This window comes from Galeopterus variegatus, unplaced genomic scaffold (assembly GCF_000696425.1).
Source record: "Galeopterus variegatus unplaced genomic scaffold, G_variegatus-3.0.2 Scaffold716, whole genome shotgun sequence".
Taxonomy (NCBI): Eukaryota; Metazoa; Chordata; class Mammalia; order Dermoptera; family Cynocephalidae; genus Galeopterus; species Galeopterus variegatus.
Genome location: NW_007726827.1, coordinates 320,374 through 346,069, shown reverse-complemented (window position 1 = coordinate 346,069; position 25,696 = coordinate 320,374). Strand labels below are relative to the sequence as shown.

Below are 25,696 nucleotides of genomic sequence, written 5' to 3'. Positions count from 1 at the left end.
GTTTTCAAAGAAGAGTGGGTGGTACAAGAGGATAGTATCAGGGATGGCATATCAGGCAGGGAAAGAGCCTGAACAGGTTAAGGGACTGTGAAACAGCCTGGCACATACTGAGAGCTGCAAGTCACAATCACATGGCTTGAGTGTAGGGTGCAAGGGAGGACATTTAGAGAAATGGCGCTGAAGGAATCGACAGACCTCATCAGAGATGCTGGGACTTGCTGCCAAGGTTGGACTTTATTCTCCAGTTCCTGAGGAGCCCCTGCAAGTGTTTAAGCTGGTGAACCACATAGCTCTATGAAGGGAGGATCTGAGGAGGAGACTGAGGTGTGGAAACCAAGCAGGAGCCCATCACAGTGTCCAGCTGAGAGTTGAAGCTGGTCTAGACTAAAGGAGTAGCTTGGGGAGGTGGTCGGGGGGAGAGCAGGGCACAGCTATTAGAACCAAGTGGAAGATTGGTTTAGGGGTGATCTTAAGGATGTGTTAAACTGTAAATGTCATGGCCTTCATTTTGCATGTGTCAGGAGGTGCTTCCAATCAAGGATTAATAGAGTGTTAGCCTTCCAAAGCAAAGACAAAACCCGTATACCCCACAGTTATGCTTATAAAATATGTGGAAAGGTGAATGGCTACAAGGTTTCCAGCCATGTGGTAAGAACTCCATTTTAAATAAATAGTGCAACCAAGCAGGGCACTGATATTCATAGTTTTTCACTGTAAATGTGGGAGTTTGGTAAAGTAGGATACATCGCAATCTTAACCACTGTGGGATAGTGGCTTAACAGTGGGCTGCGAACTCTCCTAGTTCCTAGTGTGAGCCCTGGCACTTCTGGGCAACTGGCTGAACTTTTCTGAGCCTCATTTTTCTGATCGGTAAATATTAGTGTAGTAATGTTGGCCTCATGTGTTTGTTGTGAAAATTAAAAGTGATAGTGGCAAGCCAGAGGCTGGCAAAGCAGCCACCGAGTGTTCCCCGCGTCCTTTTTTTCCTTCTTTTTCTCTCCTCACAGGGTGTTTGGAATTTGGAACTTTCTTTTGCTTCTCTGTTCAGAGCCTTACTTGCTGGAGACCTAGAGACCAGTATAGAAGTGTACTTGTGTGGTTGTTCAAATATTTAAGTTCCTTAAGGAGATTTCACATAAAATGTTTGATTTCCCAGAAAAAGGCATTTATTATTTCTCTCTCTGCTTTTGATACAGGATGTGAGCTGCAACGAGATCACAGCGTTGCCTCAGCAAATAGGTCAATTGAAATCTCTACGAGAACTGAATGTCAGAAGAAATTACCTTAAAGTTTTACCACAAGGTAAAAATGAGGGGAAAATGAAGAAAATGAGAGACTTTTATGATCTTTTTGGTTTACTTTTGTGAAGAGGGTAGATCTTGTCATGTGTGTATGCCTATTCATATTAATTATAAATTGAATTTTACATACACATGACAAAAGTGAAGTCCAAGGTGTAATTTTAATTAAAGTCTATAGCAATAAAATGGTGTGTGTGTGTGTGTGTGTGTGTGTGTGTGTGTGTGTGTGTGTGTGTGTGGTGTTGGGGGAGGGTTATTAGTCTGCTAGGGCTGCTCTAACAAAGAACCACAGACTGGGTGCCTTTAATAACAGAAATTTACTTTCTCACAATTTTGGAGGCTGGAAGCCTGAGATCACAGCGCCGACAGGGCTGGTTCCTTCTGAAGCCTCTCCCCTTGGCGTATAGATGGCCATCTCCTCCTCTGTGTGTCTTCAGGTCGTCTTCTCCCTGTGCGAGTCTGTGTCCTAATCTTTCCTTCTTACCAGTTCACCAGTGGATTAGGGCCCACACAAATGACCTCATTTTAACGTAGTTACCTTTTTCAAGACCCTCTCCCCAAGGACAGTCACATTCTGAGGTACCGGGGTTTGGACTCTAAAATATGAATTTGGGGGACATGATCCAGCTCATAACAGGGGGCAACAGGAATACTTTTTGGCATGGCTGTGATGTTCCAGAACATGAAGCCAACAGTTTAGGGAACATGCTTGGTCCTACAGATCCTGGCTCTCAGGATTTCTGGCCTTGGGGATCTGGGAGCCCTGGTTGGGAACCCGTAGTGTCTAGAATCTGTTCTTCTGCTGAGGGTGCTTCCCCTGCTAAAGCGAAACTTGGACTAATGTCCCTGGTAGTTTTGGCACATCTCACGGGTGGTGGTTCCAGAGCCAGCACTGAGACTTAGCTCCTGCCCCCAGCATAAATGCTGAGTCCCTCAGACAGCCCTGCTCTGGCAGCCGTGTACAGTTTGTGGGGGTTCAGGTACCATGAAAACCTTGAAAGCAGCCTTGTAGGTGGTAGTGGATCTGCATTTCATATTTGGGTTTGGACCTGGATCAGGAATGTTTTATCCAAAACGTACTCTGGTTTTCAAAGATCACATTGATTTCCGTTGTTTGTGCTTAAGGACCCTAGACCTAACCAATTTCAAACATATATTGTATCCTCAAAGCAAAAGCGTATATTTGGAAACAGTCAGCATTTGGTTAATTTGACATAATGCAGCAGTTTGTGAGCTGCTTGACTTTTATTATCCTGTTCCTCCATGTTGATCTTTGGCTTGAAGTGCTTCATTATTCAAGGCGAGAAAGTGGAGCTCATGAAAGGGAAAGAACTCCATCACATGTAAAGTGCTTTGCAGACAGGAGGTGCATGTGTCCGCCTGCCATCTTTCACCTTTCTCATGCCGAGTAGCACTGTAAAGGAGTGGAATTAGAAATCTCAGCTAAGATTTATCACTTTATTACTTGGGATGACTTGGTATAAAAGTATTGATTTTTCATTTTGTCATTGTTCTGTCCCATTTTTTGAATGTATGAAACTATTTTTTTTTTTGGTTTAAGCAAATACAAGGGAAAACTCTTATTAAGTAGCAAGTTTGTATGCATATAACCTTTCATGCATTAAAGAAAACTTTTATTTAAATTTAATGGTTAAACTTAAGTTAATCATTGTGAAAGCATCACAAATGATTGAATTCCCGTTTCCAAAAGGAAAAATTAATTTAATCATTTTACAGTTGGCTGTAATGATTTAGAAGTGTGTGGAAAGTGCACCTGCAAAATCTGGGTTTTTATTTCTCTTACCACTCCTTATTCTCTTACCTTAAAAGCATTCCTTTCCCTAAAAATATCAGTTACAAATTGTAATATTAATTACAAATAACAATAACCATAATTATGTTTTCTCAGTTTTGATATTTTAGAATACACTCAAAGCTAAAACTCAAGTTTACTGGAAAAAAATTTTTAAAAATAATATCTTGAATATCAAGCTTCTTTTTGCTTCATTCTGGAGAATTCTATTGACAAAAGAGCATTGATAATGCTTTCAGGCAGTGAATTTAAAGACTTTCTATAGTTACTTATGTGCTTTTCCTTTTTAGATACTCCTCCTCATATGCTTTCAATTTGAGGAGGGAAAAAAGTGCGTGGCCTAATTACCCATATCAGTTCTGTGGTGGTTTTACTACCACGACTGCAATGAGGAGACTGTATATTGTTCTTTCTAGGACTAGAATGAACAGAGGATTAAAATAGCCATTCATTGCCCCTGTTTGCAGTGGAGAGAAGTGGGATTTCTTCTTTTTCTTACTTTCATTCCCTGCTGTGTTCCTTTTGACCTTTTCTGGGCTGGCATTACAGGGTGGTCATTTTCTCTCCCATTTTATTGTTGTGAAACTGTCTAGGTATGGTTTTCCTAAACTACGATGGCAAGTGTGGTCCAAGCTGGAACTAAAAGGAAAAAGTCATTCTAAAACCATTTCTTATTTTATTTACCTGTAAGTTACCTCCTGCTATGAACTCAGACCTCTAGTCTTGCTTCAAAGTTTTCACTTTAAGTGGCAAAGAATTGCTGAAGATCCCGAGTCTGGTTAAATTTTGCCACTGATTCGCCAACCTCCCTTTAGAGAGTAAGTCATCCATCTGGGGGATAGGTGAACATTGCTGGGGTCACAGCAGAGAGGTATTCCCCTTGTCCCACAATCCCCTTGATTCCTAGCTGCTTTAGAAACAAACTGTGAGGTGAGAGAGGATCTTACTTTCCCTTTCATGATTCCACGCTGTCCTCTAGGTTTACCTCATCCTTCTCCCACCTCCTGCAGCTCAAAGCCCCTTTGTCAATGTAGCCACCATGACTAGGCGATGACCGGTGTGGCCTGAGGCAAATTGCTCATCCTGCCAGGGGGGAGGCAGCTGGGTTGGAGCATAGAACTACTTAGGGCAATTTAAGAAATACAGATTCCCTGGCTTCAGGACCAGGGGTCTGTGTTTTTAAAAAAAATCCTTTTCCTGAGTTTCTCTTAATATAGTCCACCTATCATGGACCTGAGTTTGGGACCTGCAGAGCTAGAAGCTCTTCTGCCTCCTTAAGACAAAATAATACATGAAAGCGTGAAAGAAGGAAAGTCTCTTACACTCGCAGAACATGCTGAACTTTGAGAAGAGACTCTGGTTACTAGGCGAGGCTGTGTTGATGGAATCTGAAGGAGCATAGGAGAGTGAAGTGAAAACCCCTGGCAGGGTAGGGGACAGGAAACAACAGTGTCAATTCTTACTCAGGTCCCTGCCTCCGTTCTTCTTGTTTATCTAGTTCTTGCTCCTCTTCCACTTCGGAACTCCTTTAGTATTTTAAAGCACCATATTTCACCTCTTAACAGGTCCCATAACGGCACTGCTGAGGCCCTATTCTGAAATGCACCCTCCACAGCTCACACAGAGATTCAGTGGCTTGCCAGCATCCCCCTAGATGCTTGGCATGGCTCAGCTTCTCTTTGCTGTATGGAATACATTTGACCTCGTTTCTAGCAGCTGCCAATGTCGGTTTGAATGCTTGAAATTACTGAGTGTTTACTGTGCCGCTGGGTGGAGATTTTAAGCTAAATATAATGTTCTGTCTTGTTAGCGGAGCTACAAAAGACTTTTTAAAAGCACTAGAATAAAGCTTCATCAAACCAGAATTACAGGGCCCATCGGAAAATTCTAAATTAGGTAACATTTATTTTTTAAAATGCAGTTGAGAAAAACATGAACATATTTATTGTAACTAGTTCTGGAATTATGCCAGCCCAGATACATTGAATATATAAGAATATTCTGTAATTAGCATATTATGCATGTGCTAGCAAGTGCTACTTGAAAACAGTTTGAAGGTAAAACATAAACATGTCCTGTATGGCTTGGCTTGCATGATTCTTTTGCTGGAGAAAAAAAAAGGGGGGTGTTTTTTAGACAATACATATCATAATTGTCAAGTGTTTCCATCTCTTATCAGAAGTAACAACAATTTACAATTATTGGGCTCCTAATGAAAGATTTTTCCCTCCTTTAGAAAATATACTTTATAATGTATATTATCTATACATACCATATATTCCTAATGCAAAACTTGCTTTTGATTGTGCCAAGTGACATTTATTCTGATAAGCAGAAAATTAATTGTCATATGTTTAGCTATTTAATCTTGTTGCTTTCTGAGGTTTCTTTTTCTCTTTTCTGTTCTTTTAGAACTAGTAGACCTTCCCTTGGTAAAGTTTGACTTTTCCTGCAACAAAGTGCTCGTGATCCCGATTTGTTTTAGAGAGATGAAGCAGCTGCAAGTGTTACTGCTTGAGAATAACCCTCTGCAGTCGCCTCCAGCACAGGTGAGGGTCTTGTAGCGAAGCCCTTGTCCTGTGGGATATGCTATCAATAGTGCTTACCCAGCTCTCCACAGAGCCGGGTTTTTGATTCTCTGCTGAATTAATATTGTAGGAGATATGATCATAAGCAGTCACAGTGTCTAAAAGCATAAACCCTTGGGTGATTCTGGCTACAACAAATTGTCTTCTGCTGCATCAAATCCATTTACCAGCATTTGACTCACTATTCTGATCACTCCAACTCCACAATTATATATTTAATTACTTATCATTTGTACATACAATTGAAACTTTCTCATGGAGTATTTGGCTTCAAAAGAAGAAGTATATTCCTTATTTAAATGCTAGCTGGAGAGCTGGCTGGTTAGTTCACTTTGTTAGAGCCTGTTGCTGATGACACCAAGGTCAGGGGTTCAGATCCCCATACCAGCCAGCTGCCTCCCCCCCCCCAAAAAAATCCTTATAAACGTTAGCTGGAAAAGTTTAAATATCTCAAAATATGATTATTGATTATTTAGAGACAGGGCTCAAGCTCAAATATTAAACTCTGTGAGAACGAAATGAAGTACATATGCTTTCAGATGATTAACCATGTAAATATTTTAAAATTTATTTTCCTTCTAAATAATTTAAGAACTTCTTAAATCTACAATTATTTTTAATCTCTTAATTGCTTTCTTATGGGCTTGAAAATAATTATACTTTTGTCATCTTTTGTAATTGGGATATTACCAGGCCAGTTATTTGATTTTTATACTTCTTACCCTAATACTTAAATACAATTCTGTTAGAAATTTGTAGTTTAATTCAAGAAAAATTAGAAATTGCGGGCCAACTCCATGGCTCACTTGCGAGAGTGTGGCGCTGGGAGTGCCGAGGCCGCGGGTTCAGATCCTATATAGGGATGGCCGGTGCGCTCACTGGCTGACCGTGGTGCGGGTGACACCAAGCCAAGGGTTACGATCCCCTTACCGGTCACAAAAAAAAAAAAGACTCCATGGCTCACTTGGGAGAGTGTGGCGCTGGGAGTGCCGAGGCCGCGGGTTCAGATCCTATATAGGGATGGCCGGTGCGCTTACTGGCTGACCGTGGTGCGGGCGACACCAAGCCAAGGGTTACGATCCCCTTACCGGTCACAAAAAAAAAAAAAAGAAAAAAGAAATTGCTAGAGCATCGTTTTAACGACAAAGTAGAATTTGGAAGAAATGATTCCCCTAATTTGTATATATTTTGGAGAGGTCAAATTTAGTGTGCTTTGTTTGGGTGTTACTTAAAATGAAATTGTGAAAATTAAAATATATAGAGCCAGATATCTGGAATTTACATTTTGCTTCAACATTGGATAAAAAATATGTGTTGTTAATTTTTCCATAGATTTGCACAAAGGGAAAAGTGCACATATTTAAGTATTTGAGCATACAAGCATGCCAGATTAAGACAACTGACTCTCTTTACCTCCACACCATGGAGAGGCCACATTTACACCAGCACGTGGAAGACAGGTGAGTCGACGCCGTCACTCAAAGCCCCCGTTTAGAATTTGCTTAGGCCAAGGCCCTCCTGGTAACTAACTTCAAAAATCTATTTGCTTCACTCAGCCAATTCAAATTTAGAACTTGGAGTTTGAGAAAATGTTGGAATAAGAGAGAGAAAATGAATGCTGTTGAGATCATCATGGCATCTCTCAAATCTTATCTACCCTCTCCTAATCAATAATCAATCCTTGCTGAAGATGTGTGTGTCTGTATAAATAAGAACTGTGATATAAATATGGGTATTTTTTACTTGTCAGAATAACTGTATCTAGCTCAGTCATGACTTTCAACAGTTACTAATTTTTAATTTGCCTCCAGAACATTGTTAAAACTACTGCCTTTATTTCTTAATTGTCTTTTAAAAATGCTGTGTGCATAGTTTTTTGCCACTTCCTGTTTTGAATGGAAGTGTTAGAATCTTTTCATATGTCCTTGGGCTTTTTGTGGCATAAATCAGGCGTTGAGCTTCCAGAAAACAAAATTCCCACACTGAACACACATAGAAATGCAGGTTCTTTTTGAGAAGTCTTCACTGCAGAAATCTTTTCCTTCACCTTTTGCTAAACAAGTTGACTTAAAATTTCAGACTACCCTAATGGTACTTTCATATAATGCTTAAAATATGTATCCATTATTTTATCTTTGTAAAGATACTATTAAATTTAATAACTGGATAAAAGTTTACAAAATTATTGAAAGAAACCATACTTCCTAACATGAGGTAAAAGCAATTATGTAGTATATTTCTTTTTTATATGCAAGAATAAGTAAAATAAGAAAATTGCTAACTGTTTTCAAAAAAACAATTTGATGTCTAACAGCAAGCAGGTCACTTGGTTAGAGTATAAATTAATGAAACCCTGAACACAAAGAATTAATCTTGTACTGTATTTAGACAGTATAAGTGTCTGATTTTCATTAGGCCTATGTTTTAGTATTCTTTAATACTGGACTAATTTGTTGCCTTATGATGATAAAAATTTGTGGAGCAAAGTCACTATTAGAATATAAATTGATATATCCTAATGTGAACTTTCTAATTTTAATTTTTTCTAAATGAATTCAATCTTGATGAAATCGGTCTCAGCAAGAAGGATTCTGATTCAGGAGTTGGAAGTGATAATGGAGATAAGCGATTGTCTGCCACCGAGGTAAAGTTAGTGATCAGAGTTTTTTCCTTCTGTCTTTCTAGATATATCTGCCAGTGTTCATTGAACTCTTTCTGGTAAAGGGCATTGATACATGTGGATGAGAATATGTGATAATGTTTGTAAAAGCAACTTGAAATCCTCTTGATGTTATGTAAATTTTAGCTGTTCTTTTGCTGTATCTTTAATATTTTGTAAATTCCTCAGGGGTAGACTGCCTATCTTCTTCTTTCATTCACTCTCATTATCTAGAATATTCTTCGATGCTTAATAAGTATTATAAAGGTGGTGTGTAAGTACCCGTGAAGCACTTTTATAAATATACTTGCTTTTAAGTGACAGAGTAATTTAGGAAAAAGTTGATAAGTGCATGCATAAATGTGAAGGAGTCAGTGTACATGGCATTTTAGCACTTTACCCACAGGAAATGCATTTATGAGTAGCTTTAGTTTCTGTAACAATATTTGTTTTCTTAAAACTTGTAGATTGTGTTCTGTTCAGATAATTGGGCAAAAGTTTGGTTTTTTGTAAGCTGAGAGCCCTCACACACTAGAGCTTTCTGTAGTGGTTATAAATAACTTTTTATTATCTCACATGTAGTCTATTAGATTCCTAAAAATTTTACACTAATATACCATTAAATGGGGTTTCTTGACTCAAGGAACTAGAAGGGGTAAGTGTGGTAGCGTGCATGCTATCAGGTACTCTTCTCCTTTTGAAGGAAGTTGTAGAGTTTTTGTAGTTGTTGAGTTTTGAAACATTATTCTACTCTCTGAAGTTGTAATTAATAGGTCAACTACACCATCTAAGGAATTCACATTTTCACCTAGTGTGTCTTCAGGAGAAAGCCTTTTCCAGTTCTTCTCAGGTCTTTGAGGTTTCATTGGGAGCTAAAATATTTGAATTTATTTCCCACAAAATACTCTACAAAACAGGGTACTTAAAAAATTAGGATTCCTTAAAAATCTTTGTAATTAAGAAAGAACATTTTGAAAGGAAGAAAAGTTAGCAAGCAGAAAAAGAAGGCCAGTGTTAATAAAAGAAAATGACCCCATGAAGCACATTCATAGTTTGGGGGGTTCCCCCGGCGAGGGAAGTCCTGAACACATTGCTTCATAAGTTGTGTTTTAATTCATCCCCTTCAGCTTTATTAAAAGTCCCCTGAAGTGGACCATTATTTCAGAAATTACTTACCCTAAGCTTATTTTCTATTAAATTAAAACAGACTCTGCTTTATCCTTTATCTCTCTTCTAAGACTAATTAAGCTCATTAATAAAACATTATACAAAGAACTTCATTTTCCCTTTGTTCTCACTAAGTATGAGTAGGATGCTCATATCATTCTAAAAGGAGCCCAAGGATTTATTCTCTCCCTTTTAATTAGATGCATATCTTTGGAATTTTGCTAAATTTTTAAGGGTCGTGGGTAGAAGAAAAAGGGACTATAGAAAGTACTATATTCAACAGAATAAAATACACAAATCTTCCCTTTGGCCTTTCTTGTCTTACATTATAGCCTCATTACTTATGAACACCTCCAAGAAATTTATTTTTTAGAATAATAAGGGTTCTGAATTATCCTATGTAGCTTTCTGTATTCACTTTGTTTGGCAAATATGTTACCTTGTGTATCAGTCCGTTTCTGTTGCTTATAACAAAATACTTGAAACTGGGTGATTTATAAAGAAAACGAAATTTATTGCTTACAGTTTCTGAGGCTGGGAGTCCAAAGTCCAGGGTACACAGTTGGTGACGGTCTCGGTGGTGGTGACAGTGATGGCAGGGTATCACATTGTGAAAATGGTGGAACAGAGAGAGCAGAGGGAGAGAAAGACAGACTCTCCTTCTTAAAGCCCTCACAGCTACACCCCTGACCACCATGTTTAATCCATTCACTACTGCAGGGTCCTACAATCCAATCACCTCTTTAAGGCTCCACCTTTCAATTACCATAATAGGATTTCCCACCCTCTTAACAGTCACAGTGGGGGCTAAGTTTCTAATACATGAAACTCGGAGGACACAGTTCAAGCTTCAGTGAGTTTTGGGGGGACATAATTCAATCCACTACACCATCCATGGTCAGTCCCTCTCACTCCCACTTACATAGCATGGTGGGGTTCAGGGATCACACCACATTCCCTTTCTTTGGCTTTTGCCATTGTCTGATTGATTTAGCATTTATCACTAAGAAATTGGGCTGAGCCCGTGGCGCACTCGGGAGAGTGCGGCGCTGGGAAGCGCGGCAGCGCTCCCGCCGCTGGTTCAGGTCCTATATAGGGATGAGTGGTGTGCTCACAGTGCTCACTGGCTGCGGCCGGTCTCAAAAAGGACAAAAAAAAAAAAAAGAAAAAAAGAAAAGAAAAAGAAATTAAAAACCCATTTTTTTTTTCCCAAAATGAACAAGCAAGAAATATGAGGCTCTATGAATATTTGTTTAATGAATGAAATGCCCGCTGTTTTGTTTTGTGCCATTTCTAAACAATTTGAGCATGTGTCCAAAAGTAAACAATGACAGATTCTGAAAGTCATAACCTTAAGAAATTAGGAGCAAGCCACAATCACCTGAAATGTGTTCTGTGTGGTTCTTGACCCCTGTGATTTGGAAAGCTTTTGACTAAATAGCAATACTAAAATGGAGACATAGGAAAATAAACAAGGTTCCATGTTTCATCTGTGACAGAACCATAGACTTTCTGAATAAACGTCATCAGCTAGCATGGGAAAGTAGACCCTCAGAGAGAACTAACTCTCATTCCTAAATCAAAGCTTTATTCTGGAAATCACATAGAACATGTTTCTTTTAACTACTGCAATTGTTCAGTGCTTTTATATGCAGTATTTAATGCAGCTTCCTCAGCCTAAAATTTGGAAATAAACCAAAGCTTCATGTTGCATCTAAGGTGCACTCTAATTAAATGGCTAGCAACATGAAACCTTAATGTAGTTTTGGTAAATTTGCTTTCTTATTATATCTCAGACTACTGTTGCAGTTAAAATGATTGATTAGACTTAGGGCTAATACGATATTTTATTTACAATTATTCCTTTGTTATATCCGGTATTACAAAGTCCTTTTCAGTGCCCTGACTGTGACTCTTAGGTTAGAAAAAGATAGTTACCTGGCAAGATTTCAGCTCAAAATACACCTACGGAGAAGTGCATACATGTTAGCACAATGAATTTTCACAAAGCAAAGACTCCCATATAACCAGCTCCCAGTTCAAGAAACAGAACTTTATCATTACCCCAGAAAGCCCCACCCGCACCCCAAGAGAAACAAAAATCCTGACTTCAAACAGCATTGATCAGTTGTGCTATTTTTGAATTTATATGAAGTGGAATTTTGTGTGGCGTCTTTTACTCGATATGATATTTGTGAGAATCACAGGATGTTGTTTTATTACATAATGATCTCTTTTATCTATAATGCATCCCCCTTGAATGAAATAGTTCACTGTCTCTTTTTAGCCTTCTGATGAAGACACTGTTAGCCTCAATGTACCAATGTCAAATATCATGGAAGAGGAACAGATCATCAAGGAGGACTCGTGCCATCGCCTTAGCCCAGTTAAAGGTCTGAGAAGGAAAAGCACAGAGAAAGTGCTTGTTTTCAGTTTCCAATGTTATGTTTAAAATCACATGTTCACAATTATGGCAGTGATAATAGTGTTTACTGAGCAGTTCCCTATGCATCAGGCACTGTGTTCATTTGGAAAGGTGATCTCATTTAAAATTCAAAACTCTGAGATGGATACTCTAATCGTCTCTATTTTATAGGTGAGGAAACGGAGCCTCAGAGAGTTTAAGTAACTTGTCAGTGGTCACACAGCCAGTACTGCTTACTATAGTCAGTAGTAGAGCTAGTGTCATTCTAAGATTTATGGAAAATTCTTGAAGTTCATTCTTGGAAAGAGCATATTGATATGGTAGATATATTAGTTAGGACGATTCTAGCTGCTGTAACACATAAAATTCCCAAATCTCAGTGGCTTAACACAGTCTAAATTAAGTTCAAGCAGGAGTTACTAATTGGCAAACAAGTGTCCTCCAAGCACTGATGAAAGGACCCAAGCTCCTTTCATCCTGTGACTCTTGTGTCTTTAAACACAGGACTTGCAGAGTTTCCACGTTCATCTGTTTTAAGCCAGAAGAGAAAGAGCATAGAGTTTTGCTCATGGAGGTTTTTATGGGCTGGGCCTAGAAGGAGGGCCCTTCACCTATAAGCCAGCCTCCATCCATGGCCTCCACAGTAGGGCCGGAAATGTAGTTAAGATGTGTGTTTCATATCGTGGTGAGAAGCCCTGATTCAGTTACATTATGGCAGTATTTTGATTGCTCTTGTGTTCTCAATGACTTTTAAAGAAAATACTAAAACTTAGTGTTTAACTGATTTGTGGCAGAGACTATTCATGAGGTATGACTAGTATCTTACTAGGTTAATATGCAGATTATCTCCCTAGTAGTTTGAATGGGTTCTTATTAAAGATGGGAGAGCTAAACCAACTCAAACTTTAGTATTTGCTATCACTTTTTAGATTTATGTGTTTAAGTTTAGCATTTATGTTTACCTGAGGTTATGATTGGATCATGCATTGTCAAAATACATCTGTATATTCTATATACAAATATAATTTCCCCTCTGTTAATTCAGATAAACTTGGTAACATCATGCAGTATAGGAGGTAGTGTTTCAGGCAAATTTTTTAAGTAAAAGAATTCCATAAGTTGTTACCAGTGAGGTTTTTCTCCTCTGTTTTAGACGTGGTTGTCCTGCTGGCTCAGAGTGCTAAAAGTATGGCCCTATTTGGTCCTTTTTAGTCTTTGAATCAGTCAGAAGAGTCCTACATGGTGTTCCTCTGTCTGTCCTGCACTGTCTGGAACACATTTTAGTTGATGTGTTCTGCCTGAGCATGCTTTCGCCTCTGCGTGGCCTTTGTCGTGGTCACTTCTTCTGTCACTAGGATTTGCAGCTCTTGTCTCACCCCCTCCCACCTTCTTCCTTGAGATTATTTGCTGCTTAAGGACAGGAGTCCGATATAACTTATTTTTTAAATCTCTAAAATATTTAGCATAACACCTGCCATTTAATAGTTGCTCAATAAGTACTTGTTAGTTTTGAATTTGAAATATTTAGTCACCTAATACTGAGGGCACAGAGCCCTCTTTTATACTTTCTTTTTCTCCATTCCTTAGAAAAGTGAGAGGAAATTTTATTTCTTTCATAAGGAACTAAGCCATAAAAAGGCCTTCACTTTTTAGATTCAGTTTGGGACTTTTTCTTTTTCTTTATTTTTTACTTTTCTTCTCTCTCTCCTTTTTTAAATCACATCCTTCAGAGAAGAGAAAACTTGGGTCATTCATGTACCTTCTTAATAGATTAAGATAGAAGATTGAAACAATTAGATAACATATTTGAAGGTTGGCTGTGCTTTGCTCCTCTGTTCATGAACTCATGCTTCCTACCTTTCTCTGTATTTTCCTAATAGGGGAATTTCATCAGGAATTTCAACCAGAGCCGTCCCTTTTGGGTGTCAACGACAACTCAGGAGAAGAAAGAAACCAGTTTACTGATGGAGCAGATGTTCTCCATTCGGAATTTATGAAATATAAGGCAAGGTTTTGAGGACCAACTAATCTTTTCACTCATTTTCTTCTGTTTGGCACCTTAGAATTTAACTTCAAGGTTACCAATCCATCACCTTCAATGTCCGGTTTGCTGCAGCCTCCCTGAAGCCTTCGGAATGTCTTCTCAAAGCTCATGTGTCTATTTTCTGATGTTAGGGGCTGGTTCCTGCCATATGTGCCTCTCCATTTATCAGCTTATATATACAATTTTCTTTTGTATTCAGAAATTGCTCAGCTTTCTACTACTCAGCGTGTCATGCAAGTTAGCACACTTGTTAGAATCACTATCACTGCTCAGTAAAAGCTAAAAAGGAGTTTCACATTCTTTGCAGTGTGTTCTAGGTGAATGCTTTTCTTGGTAGTGAAAATATATCCACAGTGCAAAGAGAAAGTGGAGACTTTTAAAATTTGAAAATGAATGTCTTCCATTTTTGGAGAGGTCATGCCAAGGACACTTATTTTTGAACTGTTGTACTTTCCCTGAGGTGTTTAAAGGGCAGGTGAAATCGCTAAGTTGTCAAGCAAAACTTCATCACAGTAGCATCAACAGGACGAGAGAAAAACTAGCCCTTTAGTGCAGCAGGTAGTTAAGAGTCCCCTTCATGAAACAATTAGGTGCTTTTGGTTCAGGTTGTGGCACACAAGAATCATGAGGATTACTGTTTTGGTAAAATTCAGTTTCACTGTGGCTTATGAGAGACGGTAGTCTCTGAGTTCCTCTATTTAAGCCAAGAATGGGCTCTCTAAGTGCTCATCCTTACTTTCTGAAGATTGTGTCATGGTGGCTGGACCCAGCCCAAACTAACATCTCTGAGCATCACCTTCAAGGAAACAGGGAGGAAATCAGCTGAATTTTACATTGTATGAGATCCCAGTGTGCTCAGGACATCTTTATGTCCTCAAGACAAAATAATGAACCTGATATATGTTTGTAGAAAACCATCTAAAATGATTACCAAAGTTGTACAGAAGGATAAAACTCAGAATTCCTTCTTTGCTCTCTGTATCTAATTTGTCATTAATCCATCAATTCTTGTTTCAAAATTTCTCACACCCATTGCCTCACTTCTGTCCTCATCCGCATTGACATTGTTTCGATTGAGCCTCATTTCTCACTCTGATGACTGCAGGCATCCCCCACCCCCTCTCAACTTCTCACCCCAAACCACGCCCCCGTGCATGTGTGCATACCCATGCACACGCACGTACACACATGCACACTTTATATCCTGCCACCAGACATTTTCCTAAAGTACAAATTTAATCACATTACTCTCAGATCGGTGGTTCTCAAAGGGCTCTCCCAGATGTAACCCCTGTCTTATCAGCTCTGTGGGACAATTCTGTCAAAAAAAACTTGGAAAATTGGAGTTTTATCTTTCTTCAAGAGGTCATCTTAAGTTGAGAATCTGAAGTAAAGATGGAAACCCTGAAGAATGTGTTCTGAAAGAAAAAAAAGTGATTAGTAAAATAAAGCATATTGTTTCAAAAAAGCAGATTTCCCTAGATTCAGAGATTTCAGGAAGCAAAAGACTTTGTGGAAGTGGCTGCTGTACAGAAAGGATCCTGTGGGCAGAGGCTAGAGGAGCATATAGGAATATGGAAGTCAACTTGTCAAATGCTTCCTGGAAGATACTTCTTTTGGAAAGTCAAGAAAAGAATGCTAATAACAAAATAAAACCTGAATCAGCAAGTTCAAGGAAAAATCATACATTGAAAATCATGCTCATATTAGGCTTGATTTCCAACACTGTAAAAGCCTGTGAGTATGTGCTTGATGGCAGCAAATATGCCGAACCACTCAGGACCCTGGCCATCTACTGTTCTGTTTTTTTTTTATAAATTTTTATTTTGTCAATATACAATGTATATGATTATTATGGCCCATCACCGTTGATTTTTATAAATTTTTATTTTGTCAATATACAATGTATATGATTATTATGGCCCATCACCGTACTGTTCTGTTTTCCATGATCCTATTTCCTTTACTGAACTAGCATCTTGTACTTTGGTAACTACAGTCAATTTTCATTATTCATGGTAATTCTGTTGTATAAAGTCACCATGCTTATTGACTTATCCAATTCTGAGCTTTTGCTCCTAGGTGAAATACAGGGTAGGTTCCTGTAAGTCTCTGGTCATAACATTTTTGTCAAACCAGTCAACACATAACGTTATTTTGTATGTGTTTCTGTCTAAAGACACCTCATTTAGTATATATTGTTGATTCATTAAGATTGAACTGATAGCCAGCAGAACTAACCCATGCCTAAAGAAGGCCTTTCTAATCCACTTATTTTGTCCATAAGGCACGTTGCAGTCTTCTTGGGTTTAGGAACATTAGCCAGCACTTTAGCAAAATCACCAACAAAAAGCACAAAAGTGTGAAAATGTGGCACTCAATAGACTGTGAGAAGGACACTTGCTTACAGTCCGTCAGCTAAAGCAGGAAGGCAGAGCCCTGCTTATTCCACTTTGGCTGGGGACGTGCACATCCCGGAACTCAAATCTTTCACCACTCTGCATATGTGTGCGAATGACCTCAAAAGTACCAAGAGTGCAGGTTTGGGGGCTACAAATAAAATTTAGTGGGTAGGAAAATTTGCAAATATGGAAACCACCACTAGTGAGGATCAATTCTATAGCCATCTAGCTTAGCAAAAGAAACCCAGTAAGCCTATTTTGCATGCTGAAAAAAAAAAAAAACTAGATGTTTTATACTACTGGCCACTTTTTGTTTTGAAAATGAAAATAGACGAAATACCCATGGCTCTTATAGTTGAAACCCAACAGGAATAGATAAGAACATGTTATGTTGGTTATTTCTGGTAGTATATTTTCACCCATGAGGTTTGCTATCATTTGGAGTGGGACACAGTAATTTATATGTTAACATTATTATACACTAAGAGTTTAATCAGTATAGAAAAAGTCTTGAGTGTTTTTTGAGCCAGAAGCCAGCATTGGGCAGCAAACCACCTCCTCAGGAAAAGTCTCATCCTAATGGAGAATTGGCTGGTCCTGGCGGAATTAGTGATGTGCCAGAACCTTGACACAGAAAACAGTCCTGTTGTCTGTTGTTCCTTCCTTGCCAGGGAAATGTAGCTCCATTCAGGGGTGGCTTCCGTTCTAGCTGTCAGCTCAGTTAAGGCAGCCTTTCTCTGTGTCAAAGATGAAAGTGCAAAGAAGCACGTGAAAGACCCCGGCAGGACACCTTTCCCAGTATTCACTCCCATTGCACTGTCTTTTTGGGAAAAACTGGGATGGGGGCTTGGGGAGAACATTTGAGTGAATTCTGGGTATTGTACACATGAAAACTATTAGATGCAGTTTGCAGCATTTTTCTGTTAAGTCCTTTATACTTTCTTTTGTCCTAACAACACACATGCCCGTCCTCTCACAAACACCAGCATGCCCATTTACATGTGACTCCCTAGCTCCAGGGGAAGGATCTGTCAACACAAGGAGGGTGCTCAGAGGGCAATTAGGACTTCAGCCACACTTTAGATTTCTGATGCTAAGTTAAGATACTGTAGTCCTGCACCAAGTTGTTTTTGTGTTGTTTGTGGTCGTTTTTAAATTTTTAATTGTGGTTAAATACATGTAAAATCTATCATCTTAGCCATTAGCCACTTTTTAAGCATATAGTTCAGTAGTGTTGGGCACATTCACATTGTTGTGCTACCAATCTCCAGAACTCTTCTCATCTTGCACAGCTGAAACTCTGCACCCATTAAACAACAACTCCCCATTCCTTCTCCCACCAGCCCCTGGCAGCCACCATTCTAAATTCTGTCTCAATGAATTTGACCACTCTCGGTATCTCACATGAGTGGAATCATCCAGAATTTGTCTTTTTGTGACTGGCTTATTTCACATAGCATCATGTCCTTGAATTTCATCCATCTGTATAGCATGGGTGAGAATTTCCTCCTTTTTAAGGCTGAATAATATTCCATTGTGTATGTGTGTACCTCATTTGGTTTATCTGTTCATTCATCGATGGACACTTGGCATTCTTCAGCTTTTTGGCTGTTGTGAGTGACGCTGCCATAAACGTGGGCTGGGGTGGGTTTTGACTCGACTGCTGACTAGCCAGTGGTTCTCAGAAAGCCCGTGTGTTCTGTCCACAGGGCAGGGCCGAACACTGTGAAGAGCTGTTACGGATAGAAGAGGACACGCACTGGCAGGCTGAGGGAGTGTGAGTACCGAGCCTGGTGATGAGCCTCCAACCCTGCGAAGTTCACTGTTCATGCAGACAGATGGGGAGCCCTGTTGTGATAGAATTTTGATTTGCTTTTCTTTGGGCAAGCTGATTTTCTTATCCACCAATATTGATAAGAAATTGTCAGTTTTCCTCTGTCCGATGCTTATTGTCACAGTGTTGGGCAATACAGTGCAAGGTCACACCTCCTTGTTGGCCTCGAGTTTTATCTAATTTGAGGCTGTGGGTAGAAATGTGATTCAGGGAATTAGCTAGAATTTCTAGACTGGAGAGTCTGCTTTCCTTCTGTTTGCCTGAAGAGGCCAACGACTGGCCTAAAGTGGTCTGTCGTGCTGGTCCCCTTCTTTACCCAGAGTCTTTCAATTTGAGATTTGAGAAAACCATAACCCTAATACTCTGGTCCCAAGTCTAATAACTGTCATAGCTAACATTTATTAAATAGCACGTTCCAGGCACCATCCTAAATACTTTATAGGTCATAACTCATCTCATCTTTACAACAATCCTATGAGATAAGTTCTGCTGTCCCCCATTTCATAGGTGACAAAACTGAGGCACAGAGAGATTGCTGATCTTGCCCAAAAGTCACAGAGGGCCGGCATTTGAACTCAAGGAATCTTGCCCCAGACAGCAAGAACCTAGATGGTATTCATGTTTTAGTGATCATTTTGATTCTCATGCTTATTTCATGTTACAGAATAAGTTCATCCAAAGATCAGGACGTGGATATAGCGATGATTGAGCAGCTCAGAGAAGCCGTAGATTTGCTCCAAGATCCCAATGGGTACGTGTGTCTTTCCTGGGCTCAGGTTTCATGTATAAATAATGCGTACTAATTTATTGAGTACATTATCTCAATTTAGAAAATATTTCTATACACAATTTAGGCTCAGTCTAACCACTAACAAAGAAAAGTCATTTTAATTGCCTGTTTTTCCAAGATCCAAAAGTAAAAGAGTCAAAATTCTAGAGGGATTGAGATCAAGTTCCCCTTTCTCTCACCCTAATGAAATTTATTCACTTCTTATGAAATCCATATACCTCTCATGAAATTCATATACCTCTCATGAAATTCATATGGAAATTTCTGGTATAATTCTTAGAAAACAGAAATATGGTAAAAGTGCATATTTTATAATGCTTAAAGTTTAAACCCCTGATTTATACACATACAAGGAAAGGAAAGAATTGGTGTATTAAGTACTACTATATTTATTTCTGGTGGTGCCAAATATATGTTAACTAAATACTATGTTTCTAAAAATTTGGGTTACAGGATAATTCTTAAAATTTGAATTGGCCAGTTTCGGTAATAGGCACTACATGCGGTGGATATATTTTTTGATTTCTTAGCTAAGGATATGGAATTCCCATGAACAAAATATTTTTCTGTAAGACAATATCAGGTATATAACTACATGATCACTAGAGAAATAGATCCAAAGCTTATTCCTGGTAAACTGTTCGGGAATCTTGGATATTTAAATATGAATTATAATATGGTGAACATGGGAATCACATCACAGAAACCTTAGCTGGGATCTGGGAATTTATGAAAATGGTGGTTAGTGAATCCGAGAGAGCCAGTGAAAATACACCACCAATGTCATCTGGCCCTGAAAGAATAGTGGTGGGTCAAGTTGAGTATTACTGAACATCTTTTGCAATTGATTTGAAAAGCATTTCAGTTCTGCAGACATTGAGTGCTTAGAGCATGGGAAGAGCTACAGTGTGCACTTTGGGGGATATAAAGATGAATGAGACACAGCTCTTGCCTTCTGAGAACTTAAGTTACAGTAGCTAGAGATTGCCTTGAGCAGTTATTTATAAGTGTAATTGATTTAAGTGCTTGAAGTAGACGTAAAAAGTGATAAACTCGAGGGAGTGCCTAACCCAAGTAAAGTGGAGATGGCTGGGCTGGCCTTCCTGAAGCACAGGATATTTAACCTGGGTCTTTAATGACTGGCAGTTTCAAGGAGAAAGCAAGTTCTGGATTGAACGAAAAGCTTAGGCAAAGGCATGGAGGTCAGAAAGCACGGGGCCCGCTTGGGAAATCTCATGCAGAGCAGTGGTTCTCCACCCTGGCATGCTTCAGTATCACCTGTGGAACTTTTTCAAAACAGACAGTAGGCATCAGCCATGGGGCTGGGGGTGGGCCAGTCTTCCAATGTGCAGCCAGGACTGAGAGTCACCAGAGAGGCAGTGCAAGTGATGCAGGGGACAGCTTCGGATGCTGTGTGATAGATCTCAGATTTTATTTTATATAAAGCTAGTGACGGTTTTTGAACATGATTATTCATGTTATTAATTTTCCTTAACGTTTGGTACAAGGCCTGGCTTAACAGGCACCTAATCAAGGTATGTTCAGAGAGCTGAATTCCACATCCTAAACCAGGGCGGTTAGTGAGAGAGGACAAGAGAGCCTGTATGTTTGTGTGTACGTGCATGCATGTGTGCATGTGATTGTGCATGTGTGCGTGTGTTGATTACAATGAGTCAGGAATTAGCATGGCTGGTGGAAAGAACAGACTTTGAATCAGGCGGGAACTGGTTCCGACCCCAGCTCAATCATCAGTTAACTTGGGTAGGTTATACGACTTCTCTGCACCCTTGCTCATTCCTCATCTATAAGATGGGGTTACAAGTACTTACCTTTTAGGGTTATAAGGATTGGAAATGATATATGAACTGCTACTGGGAAGATAAATTGGCAAAACCATTCCAGAAGTCATCTTAGTAGTATGTAACGAAAGTCTAAAAAATATATAAACCTTTTGAATGAATTCTAAGAGTTTATCCTAAGAGACAAAGAGACATGAACAAAGATTTGGGGGCGGGGGTAGAGGATGGGTATTTTTAACAGCAAAGATTTGGAAAAAAGGAAATTATCTAACAATTGGGAATACTTTACATATATTATGATCATTGATAAGATGGAATATGATTGGCCGATAAAATGTTTTTTAAAGTTTCCAGTGATGTTATAAAATGCTCATTATATAATGTTAACTTTTAAAAAGTATATGAAAATGCATAAATTTTGATCCCAATTACATAGATAGAATTAAGTCCTGATTGTGTAAGAAACTTAGAAAAAACTAAAACTGGAAGGAACTATATTAAGATGGATGTTTTTCTGTGAGTATTTCTAAGTTATTCTTTTTCTTTATACCTTTATATATTGTAGATACTCAGTGGTAGGTACTGTTGTTCTTTGGTGATCATTTGAAAATGGGTGGTAAGAGGGATGGGAGGGAGAGTCCAAGGTGTTTTAGACCTGAGCCCGTGGTATCTCATTATCAGAGATAGGGAACCCGGAGGTGTGGCAATTTGAGGAGGGAGATATTGGATTCTGTGTCAGACATGCTGAATAGAATTCAAGGAGCCATTATAGTAATGCCCATTGAGCTGCTAGACGTTTAGTTCTGGGGCTTGGAGACTTAGATTTGAAAATCATTTTCATAAGGTGCTACAGTAACAGCTGGCTAAAAGAATGAGGTTCCCAAGGGCAAGCATGTGGATGAGATGGGAGTAAGTCCAGTCTAGAGCCTTTAAGACCTGATGTGACAGAAAGAGGACCCCGGGTGGACTCGATCTGTATATTTTCTATCTTTTATGATTTTGTATCACCTTTCCAATACTTTTCTTACAAAGTCTAGATTGATTAATACATGAGACCCAAATCAAGTTTGGTGGAAATAGCAGTGGCATGGGAATATGGTACTAGAAGCCAGTAGTAAGAGATGAGGGATCTGGAGAAAGTGACTCCTTGTCCTGGGCCTCCGTTTGATCATCTTCTATTGAGAAGTGGGTTGAACTGAGCATCTCTAAACTCTTCTCCAGCTCTGAAACATCTGAGGCAGTGAGATGCTGAGGATGTCGAGTGAGTTGGGATGAGAGGTGCATGCCGCATTGTGGAAGAACACATCCCCGAGGAACCTTCCAAGTGATATTTGACTGGGCTGGCCAGTTAGCTCAGTTGGCTAGAGCACAGCCTTGTAACACCAAGGTCATGGGTTCAGACCTAAGGATGTCGAGTGAGTCGGGATGAGAGGTGCATGCCGCATTGTGGAAGAACACATCCCCGAGGAACCTTCCAAGTGATATTTGACTGGGCCGGCCAGTTAGCTCAGTTGGCTAGAGCACAGCCTTGTAACACCAAGGTCATGGGTTCAGACCCCTGTACCAGCCAGCCACAAAAAAAAGGAACTCCAAGTGATATTTGATTTGCATCTTTAAGGAGGGCTATTTAAAAATTATATTATGTTGTAAAGCTTTATATGGATCTCATTTCCTCCCTAAAATAATCCATTTTTTTGGCTCTTTTAGATCTTTATTGCTTATCCTGAAATAATTAGTATAATATGACAAGTCTAATTTCATAATATTTCTGTGAGCCAGTGTAATAGTAATAAAGAAAGAGCCCTGGTTTTGCTTCTGATAAAGAGAGAGCACTTCAAGAGGTTATTTATTTCTAGCTGCTTGGGACCAAAAATTAGTAATAAAAAAGTTTATCTACACATTGGGTGTTTATCTTGTATCGATCCAGGTTTTTTGTTGTTGTTATTTGTTTTTCAGTTAAGCCACTGATTGGATTAAATTTTAGAGGTTTACCTTTTATACATCAGAAAATTTCATTGAATATCAATGTCCTGTTTTACCTTTATTTTGGTTTCTTTTCTCAAGACCTTTTAATCGTTAGTTTGAGGGCATTTTCATAGGCATGTATAATATGAACTCATCCCTACCCTTTAAGATGGCTTTATAACTTTTACATAACCTACAGAAATTCCTGGCTTTACAGATCTTGGGGGAAAAGAAAAAAAAAAAAAAAACTTCTTGAAATTGCAGAAATTCAGAAACTATATGTAAGATGATTTCAAAGTATCCAATTGCTTATGAATTTTTATTTTTTAAATGGGGGTATTATATTAGTGTATATCAGAGAGATCTTATTAAAACCAAATAATGCTGGTAGATATACTATAATGTAGTACTCTTAGCAACTTTACTTGCTTCTTTAAATTAATAAAGTTCTAGAATAAAATTTAGTATATGTTACCTATGAAAATTATGATTTTATTGGCAATTACTATTATATTGCAAATAAGTTAGATTTCAATACCAATAGCACATGGAAATTTTTATATTGGCAATTGGGGGGAAATATTATGCAGTTTGAAATTTCTATCACAATCTTTCATTACTTCATTCTAAAAATAAACATAACTTTTACATTTATTGTTTTAAAACTAAATATGACCAAATATGACCAATAGATTTTTTATTAAAAATAAAAATTTAATAAATCTACTAACATCTTTCCCCCCCCCACCCTTTAGATTAAACACAGATATTACAGAAAGAAGTGTTTTAAACTTATATCCTATGGGATCAGCAGACGCTTTAGAATTGCAAGACGCTGCACTAAAGTATGTTTCCCTTTTTTATAACAAAGTCTATTTTCACTTTCTACATTGAAGTGTACTTATGCTTTAACTACCACTTTATATCTTTTTTTTACACTTCTTGTTCCTATAGTGGTCAAGTACAGCTGGAAACATCTCCAGTGAATGAGGTAAGGCTGCTCCTGGATGAACTAGAGCTCTGTGCAAAGCTCTGCCACGGAATATTGGCCACCATATTCTGTAAAGATTTGTCAGGGGGTAAAGCATTTTTATTAGTGAAGCCAATATTCAAATTTGTTCAAGACACATTTTTCAACTTTTTTATACTTTTACCCTCTTTAGTTCTGCTTATCTATCATACCTCTCCTTCTATTAAAGATGAGAGTTGGCTATTTCCATTAGATTCTCTATGTCTGATAGTCTTGCTGAATCAGGCAATAGATACATAGGGAACTGCTGTGTCAGAAAACTGGAGCGAGGACCATTCAGTGCAGCTTTTAGAGCCAAGAAAGAAGTCTATGAAATGGCCAGATGAAAATAAACTAGAAAAGATCTGAAAGACAAGAGCAAATGATTTGGGAATGTCTAGGAGGATTATAACGAGAAATTGGTGAGAGTATTTGGGGGCAGGGTGAGAGTAGGTTAGGTAGAGTTACTTGGGGTGAAATTTCTATTTTTTTGAGAAAGCAGTTTTGACATAAAACTAGAGATGAGCTTAGAAAATCCAAAAGAAATATTGTTACCCCAGTTGTAGAGAGATAGGTTTGAGTTGATAGCTTGGGAGTGAAACTTAGGTTATAACCTATTTTGTTCCTTCTTAGTGAGTGGGCTTAGATGGCTAATTTAGGTACAAGATTGTGTACAAAGTAATTTTTGCCCCTGAGGTGTCTGCACATGTACTATATAGTAAAGCAATTTCACCATCTTAAGTAGCTAAGTCTCTGTGTTAAAGAAATAATGAACAAAGAACTATAAAAGGAAAAGCCACATTCCCAGAGAGTATAGTTTTATTTTTAAGCGCAGCTATTTGGAATTATGTTAGGTATCAATCCCATCTCAAAGACTTGCTAACTATGGGCAAGGTAATTAACCTCTCTCAACTTGACTTTCATTTTCTGTAAATTGGGATCAAAATAGTACCTATTGTAAAGATCTAATGAGATGATTCAAGAAAGGGCACAACATAGGGTACCTGAGCTAGCTGTTGTTCTACTTCTGTGTTGTTGTTGGTGGCAGTGTGGTCTTTAGACAGAAGCACTGCTTCATTTCTTCCCTGGGTGGAGGCACCATTGAATTTCCCAATAGTGGAACATCAGGAGGCCCTGTATTTGCAGGCCTCCCTGGACCTGTTTCACCAAGATTGATTTTGGTTCTGTACAGACTCACTTTTTCTTTTAGCTTCTTATTTGGACATAATTTTATAAAAACAATTACAAGTCTCTACCAAAGGTTGTGAGAAATTACAATCTTAAGTCCAGATTTGCCAATTATTAACATTTTACCACATTTGCTATATTATTTGTCCTCTTTCTCTCTCTTTTTCTTCTTCCACACACACATAGTTCTTTTTCTGAAATATTTGAGGGTAAGTTTCATACATCATAGTCTTTTACCCCTAAACATTCCAGTGTGTGTTTTCTACCACATTTCAGTTATCAACTTCATAAATTTTCATTAATAACATATTTCCACCTGGTCTACCATCCATGCTCCGAATTCATCAGTTGATCTAATGATGCTCTTTAGAACATTTCTTTTCCTTCCACTGTAGGATTCAGTGTAGTAGCAAGTATTGCATTTGGTTGTCAGGTATCTCCAGCCTCCTTTAATCTGGAACATTTCTACAACCTTTCTTTGATTTTTATGACCTTGAAATTTTGAACACAGGCCTCTCCCTTTTCTAATGGAATGCCTCTCATTTTATGTTTGTCTGATGTTTTCTCATGATTAGGTTGAGGTTCCGCATTCTTATTTGCAATACTACTAGGTGATATTGTGTCTTTGTCAGCATATCACATTTAGGGGCATAGTGTGTTCTTCTGTGCCTCAATGGTGGTGTTAATGTGTTCACCCAGTTGGGGTGTAACC

The 25,696-nt window shown here is 38.6% G+C and overlaps 1 protein-coding gene across 4 annotated transcripts in view; it reads left to right on the top strand.

Annotated features, from left to right (window-relative positions):
• LRCH1 (leucine-rich repeats and calponin homology (CH) domain containing 1) overlaps positions 1-25,696 on the top strand; it is a 208,366-nt gene that overhangs the window by 129,347 nt on the left and 53,323 nt on the right. For 3 of the 4 annotated variants that reach the window (XM_008571768.1, XM_008571767.1, XM_008571769.1), the window contains exons 4-13: positions 1,197-1,302; positions 5,527-5,663; positions 7,035-7,162; positions 8,283-8,346; positions 11,816-11,921; positions 13,834-13,958; positions 18,109-18,176; positions 18,898-18,984; positions 23,543-23,632; positions 23,742-23,778. In XM_008571768.1, the coding sequence (XP_008569990.1) occupies positions 1,197-1,302; positions 5,527-5,663; positions 7,035-7,162; positions 8,283-8,346; positions 11,816-11,921; positions 13,834-13,958; positions 18,109-18,176; positions 18,898-18,984; positions 23,543-23,632; positions 23,742-23,778 (948 nt within the window). The remainder of the gene's footprint in view (positions 1-1,196; positions 1,303-5,526; positions 5,664-7,034; positions 7,163-8,282; positions 8,347-11,815; positions 11,922-13,833; positions 13,959-18,108; positions 18,177-18,897; positions 18,985-23,542; positions 23,633-23,741; positions 23,779-25,696) is intronic. The other variant, XM_008571765.1, reaches the window with a different exon arrangement.